Below are 12,060 nucleotides of genomic sequence, written 5' to 3'. Positions count from 1 at the left end.
CCAATGGGATTTTTCCGTTGGGTTTCGGATTATTGCAGAAAATGGCGGACATTCATGATGCTTACATGTTTTGTTCAGCCAGATAATCTCCACAAATGAACACCACTTTTATGATTTTTGAAGCGTAAATGCAATCACCAGAAGTAAACAGCTAACGTTGTACTTTAAATCATAGAACTAAATGATAAAATCTCTTCAGCTTGTGTTAACCGCAGACCTTATTTCAGGCATCTAACTAAAAACCCATTCAAAAAACCCATTGACTTCCAGACGAGAGAACAGGAAGTGCTAAAATGCGAACTCATTTCCGGGTTTTAGGACTCATTCCTGCAGCACTCTATTGAATTTGCTATGAAAGGAATGGAAATGAGGAGTTGATTTACTTTCAGTTCACACATTTACATTGAATATACAATTCATGTTTTGTTAATCTTTAAATAGATTCTTACCTCCATTGTGAAAGTGCTGTGAATACCATGAAATGCAGGGCCAACTTTGATTTTAATTGAAGTGAGCCAGGTACAAGCCAAGTAGGAAACAGCAAAATACTTATTCAAAATATAATTTTACTCTTCAAAACTCATAACATAACTCTTCACCCTCCTTGTTGGACTACAAAGTAAGTTTCCAGGAAATCCAAGAAACCACATTCTGTTTTCTCGTTTCTTATCTCATCAGAAAAGCATGATGTACTTCTATGCATTCTGCAGATCTTGTCTGTGGGAGCAATGACCACTTGTTACAGGTTAAGTGCTGTATATCACGGTGCTAACAGTCCAGAAGTGCTCAGTGTTTCCTCATTGCTTCAAAATATTGAGTGGCAAGTCATTTTGTGAAGTGCTTTTTTTGCAAAAAATATATATATATATAACCTTAAAAATGCATTTTATATTTACTTGCATAACAAAAGTTCCAAACCTGTCTCGCTCTTTACATCAAACATTCTTAAAATATATATATAAACCAGGGCTGTCAATCGATCAAAATATTTAACCGCGAATAATAACATGATTGTCCAGAGTTAATCACAATTAATTGCAAATTAATCACAGATTTTTTATTTGTTCAAAATATCCCTTAAAGGGAGATTTGTCAAGTATTTAATAAGAAATTTGTGGCGTTAAAACGAATTTGCGTTAACTCGTTATTAGCGCGTTAACTTTGACAGCCCTAATATAAACAAGCTTTTCATTCATATGCAACATTTGCATTCAATCAACCTTGCAAAAGCAAATCAAGCTGTGTTTTCACATCCTCTGTCCACAAAGTGTAAGTTTACTGGTTGGTCTGGTATCAGAACAAGGCGGTTGATGCATTTCAACTCTCCCATGGTGGGGTCTGGTTTGATTTCAAACTGCCTGATTACCTGGAGGAAAAAGAGAAATATGGAGTTATTGAAGTCATTTTATTATTAAACCTGACTGAATGAGGCCATGGTAGCACACTGGCCTTCTGATGTGTCCAATGTGCAGCTGATTCAGTATGGGGTTACTTCTGTGTCTTCAATATGTAATCAAACAGAATAAGTTTGAGAGCAAAACTTTCTACAATCAAAAAATGTTTTATTGCAAGTACAACAAATTTGTGATTAAAAAATGTACTAATGCGAATCCTAAAGTTTTGTTTGCTGTTGAGCTGAATCTTGTGGGTGGGACCTACACTGAAAGATGTAAGACATCTATGATGCCAGTCTTGATCGGAGTGCCAGCTTGGCAACATGTAAGGGGTAATGTACAACGAGTGGATCATTATTGATCCATTCAGGGTGATTCAAGACCCCTCCATGATCACCCTGTTGTTCATTTTGCAATAATGACCCGCTCGCTGCACATTATCCTGCTCATTACAGGACTACTTACTGAAAAAATCAACATTTTGACACAAAATATTGTGTTGTGTTTGTATTGTCAATTTAAAAGATAATTTTGCATGTCAAAAAAGTCACAGCCAGCTCATGGCTGCAGCTACAATTAGCAGAAAGCTAAACTATTAGCAACATTTTATCTCCATCTCTGAAACACTTAACCAATATTGTAGCTAGATAGAGCCTCGATCACAGTGTGTCATCTCAGAGGGCTTTACAGGCCCATGGTAGTTCTCATAGAACTGCCGCTATATAACAGCATCAGGATAACAATGATGATCAGGATGATGTTTGAAATGAACGATTAGTACTTGTACTGGTTACTATATGAAACGTGTGCATATGTCCATGCTCATCTAATGGTAGGGGCTTTGGACAGGTTGGAGAGAGGAGAGCTGCAAGATGAGGATGTATTTCCAAATTCTGGAGGTTTTATTTATTTTTTTGCCTTTCCAGAAAACTGCCTACCCTGGGGTACCATCTGAATTACAATATGCTGTAAGGTTATGATGGAACTTTTGCCCAATAATGCCCAAAATAAACGACCTCCCCCAGCTTTAAGATTTGAAGCAACGTTTTCAGGGGTTTTGACAAGAATATTCCTCTGTTGTTGCAAAGAATAAATGCCCAAATACAAATATTTCTCTTTCATTCGTGTGATTAGGAACCTGACTTCAACACCCCAAAAGACCCCTTTTTTCATCCACTTTACTCAAAGCAGTGTTTCACCGACACTGACATCAGATCATGTGTATTCCAGAGATTTTCTTTTAGTCACTTACCCGAAACAGAACCAGATACATCTCAAGTTCAGCAATCCGGCGACCGACACAGCCTCTCACTCCGAAGCCAAAAGGGATGGAGCCAAAGGGGTTTGGCCTCTCGCGGCCGTCACGGAGCCATCTCTCCGGCTTAAATGTGAACGGCTCTGGGAACGTGTCCTCATCGTGACTGATGGCGTAGTGACAAAGCGTGAAAGAAGTCTGGAGAAACAACAGTCAAGAGATAAAACACTGAGACTCCGATCTTTGCTATGTAATGAAGTTGTGACACAAGTACACACAAAACAAGTACAAGTCTAATAATGTTTGTTAAAAAAAAGCAGACCCACTTTCTTTGAGAATTGATATCCACCAACAGCAACACTCTTTTCTGCAATGATCCTTGCGTTCATAGAAACCACAGGGTACATCCTACGAAACAAGAATAAATCATTTCATTTGATTTAGGTTGATTGTTGTTGCTGACACATGCAGGACAAGTAAGAATGCAAACAGACGACAATGTGTGAAATTTTACGATACAGAAAAAAGTGAACCCCTTAAATCTAGATCACCTTCCCAGTATCATGTTTTTACATAGCTGATGGCGTCTGTGGAAGTTCACCTCACCTCAGTGCTTCCTTGACAACAGCCCTTAAATACTGCATCCGATTGACCTCGACAGCAGAGGGGATCCGGTCTGCTGGCACCAATGTGGACACCTCTTCGTAAAGTCTGTCCTGGGCTTGAGGGTTCTTGGACAGCAGGTGCAAAGTCCATGTGAGGGTGTTGGAGGTCTTGACAACAAAGAAACGTCTTTAAGTAAACAGGCAGAGCGATGAACACCTGTACAAATATGTACCTCACATGCATAAGAAAAATGTGGAATTTGAGTGGCAGCCCGGCTTATATTTTGACATTTCATGATGATGCATTTTCAGAATGTCATTTTTGATGAACCAGGAATAGCATGAGATGTTTCCAGAATGAGTCATAGCACGGCTGAGGTGGTTCGGTTTTTCGGGGGAGATTTCTTGAGGCATTTTTGTCTTCTTATTCTACAGCTTACTATTTAAATGGAAAAATAGGAGGAGACAGAATAACATGCCAGATCCAAACCCATGACACTGATTTAACAGTGTGTACCACAGTCAATTGAGCCACCACAATATGTCTTTTTCAGTGGACTTTGGCATTACAGCCTGGCTTGACTCTGGGAGTATGATTTATGTCCTTTCTTCTGTAGGGAGAGCAGCTATTCTCAATCAGAGTGCCATCTAGTGGGACACTGAGGTACTGCCAAATAGTAAGGTTAAAGAAGACCTAGCACACTTTTGTGCTTTTTCCCTTTCTTTTAGTGTGTTCTATAGTTTTTTGTGCATGTAAAATGTCTGCAAAGTTACAAAGCCCAAAGTCCATGCCAAAGGGAGTTATTCTCCCCCACAGAAACACTTCTCCTGAACTGCCTGAAACGCCTCGCTTGAAGTACCGTCATTTCTTCCTTAACGTGGTGATGTCACCAAGTAACACATTTACATACAACCTTCCTAGCGGTTTTGCACGTCCTCAAAAAAAGCCAAAGCTAATCAAAGCCGAGCTGGAGCGGAGTCCAAAGAGTTTGGTTCGGTTAACCAATCACAACAGAGTATTATCATATTTGCTCCAATCTCGCATACTTCAGCTTTAATGTGTTAAAGAAATTAGTGGCATTAAAACAAATTTGCGTTAACGTGTTATTATCGCGTTAACTTTGACAGCCCTAATTCACATGAATAAAAAAACTTCAAATAAAATGCATAATTTGAATGACCAGTTATGTTTGAATATCACCATGCCAATCACAACACATCATCAGGTAGAGACAAAAGTGTTTCGCCACTGTTTGCTAGTCACTGAATATATATATTGGTCATTACAGCTGACAGTGGCATAACACATATTTACAGCCCGGTTTCTTTTTCCCTTTTTTTTGTTATGTTGTGTTTTTTTTCTCATTTATTTGGGAAGGTGGTCCTCGGAATTTTTTTGACAATCGGAAGAGGGCCTTAGGTTACAAAAGGTTGAGAACCTCTGGGGTAGAGTGTCACATTCACCGTATCTACTCCAGCTAATAGAAGCTCAGCGATGCAGCCATACACATCTTTAGTGCTCATCTGAGTGTTTGAGAGGAGGTATGTTAGGTATTCGCCCTCCACATCCTGGTTGTTGTCCACACGCTGCTGAATGACCTCCATCTTCTTGTCAATCAACTCGTTAGCTAAAATAAGAACAGAAATGGAAGTACAAAATGTATTTGGTTCTACTTCATTTTAAAGGTAAAATAAAAGGTAAGTAATTTAACATTTTGGGAAATATTGCTTATTCAATATCTTGCAGAAAATTGAAACCTCTAGACGCTAAAAATGAAGCTTCAGGTTTCTGCCTGCCAGGGTTACAGTAGCTTCATATTAACCCAAAGAGTAGTATCGATCGTCTCATATAACTCACGGCAAGAAAGCAAATCAGCGTAGACTACCATTCAAATATGTTTGGAAAAAAGTTTTGGAATCAGGTGTTATATTGATGTTTTTCTTCTTTCCTTCAATAATGGCTATTTTAAAGGTGCTCTTTATGATATTCAGAGCATTAATATAGCATCAAACAAATATTGTCTATGTAAAAATATAGAGGAGTAATGTCTACCTGAGCAGAGAAAGAAGTCACTCTCCTGCAAGAAGGGGCACCAGCGCCTGTTCTGCTTGAGGAAGCTGTCCCACTTCCACATTGGAAAAACCATGATGACGCTTTTTTATCATGCTTTTATTGAGTCTGTTCTATCCTTTTCACTAGTGTCATGGTTTGGTACTCTGCCTCTGAAGGACAAAAATAGGCTGAGTCAGATTATTAAATGGTCCAGTCGGCTGATTGGTGAGTCACAGCTGAGCTTAGAGTCACTGTATACCAGGCAGTTACAGCGGATAGCCAGCTACATCTCACAAGATGACTCTCATCCTCTGTCTGGTGAGTTCCAGCTTCTCCCATCTGGTCGGAGGTTTAGGGTCCCAAGGTGTAGAACAAAGCACTACAGGAACAGTTTTGTTCCAGCTGCAATTGTGCACTTAAATAAGTCCTAGCAGCTTTTACACATATTTATTTATTGAAGTTTATCCCTTTTCTCATTTTATTGTGTCTCTTCTGTCCTGATATTTCAGTAGTTTTTTATATTGTTCTTGTGGCCTTCTTCTTTTTGCTGGGTCCTGATTCCAGTAAGCCTTTGAGTACCCTTTGTCATGCTTTTGGTATGTCTGTCTCTTGTCTGTGCTCTACCTCATTGTCAATACGGATGTCATCCTCTATTTTTGCTGCAAAAACAAATCTACCTACGGGTACAAATAAAGTCACCTGAACCTGAACCTATGTGTGTGTTGTAATCAGAACTTCTCTGTACTTTGTTTACATAGGCGGGCCTTTTTAACCTGTTTTCACTGCTCAGTCAGTTTGACATACTGATATACTGTATCCTCCAAATGCATATTGTAGATCCTAATTAATTATTGTTCATTGGAAATGATTGAAATAGAGTAGTACTCTCAGACATCTGACTGTTCCCAATCAAGCTTTCATGACGGGAGATTACAAATCTTTGAACGGTAGTGTATTTCCCAAAATGTTTAACTATTACTAGTACTCATAAATGTGGGGCAACAGAATAGTGGGAGCAGTACTTGTTGTAGTACAAGTAGTTTTACTAGTAGCACTAATGGTAGTAGCAGATCCATAACAAAGACAGTCAGATCATTGTGTGGCTTAACCTAGCTATCACCTCAGCTGTCACCTAGCTGTGTTTCTCTCCTTCACAACTCACCAAAACTGAAGATGCCCTCCCAGCCTGCGATGTAACGCCCCCAGTAGGGTAGTAGACTGCGGCTCCACTTAGGTAACAAGAGAGCAGCCATGTGGTTGGAGAACATCTGGGCTATGGCGTTGATGAAGTCGTGTGTACCTGCAGGGATTTCCTTTTCCAGACATCCAAGCCTTGTCTCAAACAGTATGGAGGCGATGCCTGAGTGGCAAAGGTTAAGATTTAGGATAAGAAATTATCTGATACCATGTCTGAAAATTGCTCTCCCTTAGTCTTAGTTGAACTCAGTAGGTTGAAAAATATTAATTACATTTTTAAGATGTAATTCTAAACTAAAATTTTGTTTGATTTGAATGATTTTTCCATTCAAGTGCACAAGATTTAAATAAACATGCACCGTGCACATGTTTCAGCATTACTGTGCAGCTTTAACTATCTACATACCCTCTAGTGAGAAACGATATAACTCATTGGCCATATCGGTCACCATATCTCCTGTCGGGCTGCACTGACGCAGGTAGACGATCCTCTTGAGGAAGTCTGTAACCACGTCATTGGTAACACCACCATACTGTGCAGAGTCCTTCAGATGCAGCATGCGCTTGTTCAGCATCACCCTCAGGTTGTACCACTTCTCCCCCTCCCTGGGGACAGAAATACAGTCACAATGAGAAACAAAAACAAAGATGATCAAATCTTTTTCCATGTTTTAGGTTTGCAAATGTGAGGTTTGTATTCATTTGTGGGATGGATGCCAAAACTGATTCTTTGTGTCAATCAAAACACCAGAGATTAGTTGTAACTAATGTAGGATCAACTACATTGTGAATAACATCCTTAGAGGAGAAGCTTGGAGAATTTCTTGCTGTCCACATCTACAACATTTCCCTCCAATAAATGTTTACGATCTTTTTTTTTTTTTCTTACAGTAAAATACAAAAGGTGGTGACTAATAAAAAATCTCTTAAATTAAACAATTTTTTGCTAGCAGGAAGAATGTAGGAGTGCAACCACGGTAACCGGCACAAACACCATAAAAAACACTATAATTATCCTGTAGTTACATAGCAATTCAGATAGAAGACTCAATGAAGCTTATGCGTAAATTCAGACAGGAAGACTAGGGGTGCAAGCTCATTCATCCTCATTCATTCTGGTTCTCTCTCTCTCATGGGCTATTAATATGTCAGCTGATTATGGGCGTCTCTCTTTTCAGTGACCAATCAGAGCTTGCCATATCTCCCTCAACCAATAACATGCTGCTGTCAAAAGTTCAAAAACCATACTCCTCTATGAGTTTTCAGTGTCAGCATTCAGCACTGACCAGCGTCTCAAGCGGCTCTCATCATTAACATGACCTTTGTCCCAAAAAGGTCCGAGACTCACGTGTCTCATGGTCAGCATGACCTGTGTCTCAAGCGGCTCTCATCATTAACATGACCTTCGTCCCAATAAGGTCCGAGACTCACGTGTCTCATGGTCAGGATGACCGGCGTCTCAAGCGGCTCTCATCATCAACATGACCTTCGTCCCAAAAAGGTCCGAGACTCACGTGTCTCAGGGTCAGCATGACTGGCGTTTCAACATGGTCCGCTAGGCCTTCAAATTTAAATGGTCTATCGAGATCTCACATTACACTAGTCTGATTCAACATCATTCATAGTAGGCTAACGTGCCTTCATAATTTAATTGCTATCATGTATATCATTAACCCACTTATTACACTCGCGTGCAACCTTATATTGCACAGTCTTTCTCAACTCCACTCTAGCACTGTTCTTAGGTTAACACAATCACCTGGTCTTGATATTATATCCATATCATGTTCTATCTTTACCTCATACCTTGTGAGTTATCATTTTTTTTTTCCTAATTAACTTTATTCTGCTTAATTTTCCCAGATGCTGTAAGGTAAGGAGGTGTGCACGTCTTAACCTCATATTCATAGGCAATAAATCAATGTATTTATTCCATGTTTCTTTGGGGGAATATTTCTACATCCTACTACAGCTTCACTTCCCCTTTATTATTTCACATCGGGTCTAAATCGCCAAAGACTGTTACTATTCATAATTTGTGCACTTTGTAATAAATCATCATTCAATTCATATGAGTCTTTCCTGATTGAAATATATTTTAAAGACATCAGACCATCAGCACTCCTGCTTTGGAGAGTTGGACAACTGCTTGTTTGTGACAATACTGCACTATAACACATGTAAAAAAAACAAAAAACTGCAATCCAATATCACACAACCAAAAACAGCAAAAGCTAGTAGAGGTGAATCAACACCTCTCTGACACCTAACCCTAACATGATTAGTTTACGCTACGATGTCGTCGGTCAGGACCAGTGGTGGGTAGAATATCCAAAAACTGTACTCGAGTAAAAGTACTGTTACTTTGCAAAAAAAAAAGTACTTAAGTTGAAGTAAAGTAGTCATCAAAATTGGTCTGTCTCACTTTACTTGGGGGGGGACACAAAAAGGGTAAGCAATCATAAGTTAATGATGAAGTAATGAGTGACTCCTCATTAACTACTACGTATTATGTATCACCGTACTTGGGTTATGCACTTATGTAAAGTGTTACTGACATGAGTACTAGGCATATTCAAATTCATTGCCAGTCTACCAGTTTTTCCCCATATCATTTTTTTATATAAACAACTCAGGCCCATCCAGATTCTTCCATGCCCAGCCATTAACCACGCTCTGTATCAGCCACTGGGTTGAAAGCTCAGGAAAAGTAACAAAGTGGTTGAGATTATTTCGTCACATAACTGATCCCGAGTTCAGTGATGAGCTTCGTTGCTTTTACGCACATCATTTTGGAATTTCTGTTCTGCAGTTTCTTTTTCTTTACCAGCTAACATATTCACTATTCATTCTTATCGGTCATGCTCTAGTTCCCTGCAATAACAAGTTGACATCAAATACATATTTAAAATTAAAATATGTTGATGTATTCATGTGTTTGTTCACTTAATCCATCCCAATAGGTGAATACTGTTGGAGATTTAAACATCAACCTTCCAACCTGAGAGCAGTCTCTTTAATACTAGCAGGTCACAATCATTCCATCACATGACAGGACTTTGCCCTGGAAAGCCTTTTATGTAAGTTTTTCAAGATTTACAAGGTATTGGTAAGACGTGGGACAGTGCTGAACACATTATACAGTATCAGGCAGTCTTACTCTGTGAAAGGCCCGTAGCCGAATCCTCTCATATCACGATACTCCTTCCACAAGGACATGTCTCCTCGGCAAGGGAACTTCTCATCGTTCCTCATGACTTCCTCCAGCAGCTTTGGAGTGTTCACGGACACTGTCTTTAGTCCGTCTCTGTATATGGGCCCATATCGCTGCTTGTTATAGATCTGATGGTAGGCAAAGTGAATGCAAGAAAGGTGAGTTAACAGAGAAACGTGTGTGTAAGCAATGTCAGAGGCAAGAAGAACTATAACAACTTGAACTACTGTTTCAAACAGGCCTATGACAAGTTAAAAACAACAAAGAATATCCATCCCATCAATCAAATGTACAGTGGTGTGTATTATATTGCACATTTATAAAGCCCATGTGCAGATATCACATGTGTGAATGAATGCTGGTCACCTTGCAGACAGTGGTCCTGCAAACAATCCTCTCCTTTGTGAGTCAGCTGAGACTAGCTGTTAGGTTACTATGGGAGCAAAGGTAATACAACCGGCCTGAGGGTTTCTATAATGCATTGTTACTGAAGGAAATCATATCACTCCTAGCACACCCTAATCCCCGGAGAAAATGATCAAGATTTTCAGCAGGTCAGCCTTTCAGGGATTTCTGGAATGCATGCAGATTAAAACAACCATGTTTCCCTGTGGCATAGACCTGCTGAATATGTCTATATACTGTACATCTGTGTCATCCAGAAACCATGCACAGCACTTCAGCCTGGTGTACCTGTAGCTCATGCAAACGGTTGTAGAAACCCTGAAACAACATCCTGTAAGTTAGCTCCAAGAAGCTGACGTGATGGAGGTCCTCCACTGTCCGAGGCTTTTCCTGTAGGGCAGAGAGGGCCTCCGGGGCAGAGGACGGGCCTCTCACTCCCCTGGAGCAGGCTCGGGCCACGGAGTCAGGACAGGACAGCAACCAGCTGCCATTTCTTTGCATCACACTCCGGGACAGCCATGCAGCCATGGTGAGAGCAGTATGAAAAATGCAAGACTCCTGTTACATCCAGAGGACTGGCTGAGCAGGGAGGGGCCATGTCTCACACAATGTTTAACCCTTCCAGCACAGCTCTCAGGGACCAACCAGGACCAAGGGCCAGTCCACCATGTATCTTCATGTATGGTGATGGTATTCTTTCATTTATAAAATTGTATGTAAAATTAAAAACAGGATGCCAATCACAGAAATCTCTAAATGACAAGTTAACGTTCAAAAGCCAAAGAGATGGTAGAGAACGTAAAACAATTAGATCCATGATGACATATACTAAAATTGGCTCACATACAGATATTATAATCTCAGAGAAATAGAGATTCAACTACATAGTAAATGATCTAATCATTGAAGCTTGTTGCTTTTCAAGAACAGCCTCCCTCAAAGAAGCCAAATCAGTGCACATTATTAGCAAGCATCTCAATTCCACAACGCTCCAAACTTACGCTACGTTTTGGCGAGAAAACTGGCATGGCCATTTTCAAAAGGGTCCCTTGACCTCTGATCTCAAGATATGTGAATTAAAATGGGTTTTATGGGTACTCACGAGTCTCCCCTTTACAGACTAACCCACTTTATGATAATCACATGCAGTTTGGGGAAAGTCATAGTCAAGTCAGCACACTGACACACTAACAGCTGTTGTTGCCTGTTGGGCTGCAGTTTGCCATGTTATGATTTGAGCATATTTTTGTATGCTAAATGCAGTACTTGTGAGGGTTTCTGGACAATATTTGTCATTGTTTTGTGTTGTTAATTGATTTCCAATAATAAATATATACCTACATTTGCATAAAGCAGCATATTTGTCCACTCCCATGTTGATAGGAGTATTAAATACTTGACAAATCTCCCTTGAATGTACATCGAACAAATACAAAATGTGTGATTAATTTGCAATTAATCATGGACAATCATGCAATCAATCGTGATTAAAAATTTGAATCGATTGACAGCCCTAATAAATAATGATAATTTTGGGGGAGTGACTTTAGAGGGAGGCCTGAAGGGTAGAGCTGTCAGTGTTGCCGACTTGGCAACTTTCTTGCTAGATTTAGGGACTTTTGGAGCTAGAAATTTCATAGAGTTGGCAACACTGGGGTGGGTTTTTCGGTTGGATAATTTAAAAACTCTACCGTATATTCTTGCCAGTTTCTCAACATTACCAACCCTAGCTTTAAACTTCTGGTAAACATGCAATTAATAATACAGATACATACAATGTTTGGACCTGTGCAGATAATAGCTTATTTGTATTAGATGGAGTCAGAAGGGCATACTGTAGGCGTTTGCGAAACAAAGCCTTCTGGTGAATCCTTCTTCTGTTGTTTAAGCTCGTGTTTTCCACACTTGCCATTTCTTGTTTGGGGTGGGATGAATAA

The 12,060-nt window shown here is 39.8% G+C and overlaps 1 protein-coding gene across 1 annotated transcript; it reads right to left on the bottom strand.

Moving 5' to 3' along the window:
- Positions 1–1,055: 1,055 nt before the first annotated feature.
- On the bottom strand, positions 1,056–10,662 carry LOC119500857 (sterol 26-hydroxylase, mitochondrial). Its single transcript, XM_037790838.1, has 9 exons — positions 10,412–10,662; positions 9,665–9,846; positions 6,911–7,110; positions 6,470–6,667; positions 4,719–4,882; positions 3,256–3,422; positions 2,976–3,057; positions 2,647–2,847; positions 1,056–1,366 (listed from the first exon to the last, which is right to left on the bottom strand). Exons 1-9 carry the CDS (start codon positions 10,649–10,651, stop codon positions 1,235–1,237), a joined length of 1,566 nt encoding a protein of 521 aa, XP_037646766.1. The 5' UTR covers positions 10,652–10,662; the 3' UTR covers positions 1,056–1,234.
- Between the last annotated feature and the right edge of the window lie 1,398 nt (positions 10,663–12,060).

The sequence above is a fragment of the Sebastes umbrosus genome, chromosome 13 (assembly GCF_015220745.1).
Source record: "Sebastes umbrosus isolate fSebUmb1 chromosome 13, fSebUmb1.pri, whole genome shotgun sequence".
NCBI classification, from domain to species: domain Eukaryota; kingdom Metazoa; phylum Chordata; class Actinopteri; order Perciformes; family Sebastidae; genus Sebastes; species Sebastes umbrosus.
This window is presented reverse-complemented; position numbering and strand designations above follow the sequence as displayed.

Excerpts from the sequence above, each read along its gene's own strand:
- LOC119500857 (XM_037790838.1), bottom strand. The coding sequence starts at position 10,651 with ATGGCTGCATGGCTGTCCCGGAGTGTGATGCAAAGAAATGGCAGCTGG. Across the intron at positions 9,847-10,411 it reads ACCGTTTGCATGAGCTACAG|ATCTATAACAAGCAGCGATA; the intron begins GTACACCAGGCT and ends GCCTACCATCAG. Across the intron at positions 3,423-4,718 it reads TATTAGCTGGAGTAGATACG|ACCTCCAACACCCTCACATG; the intron begins GTGAATGTGACA and ends TTTGTTGTCAAG.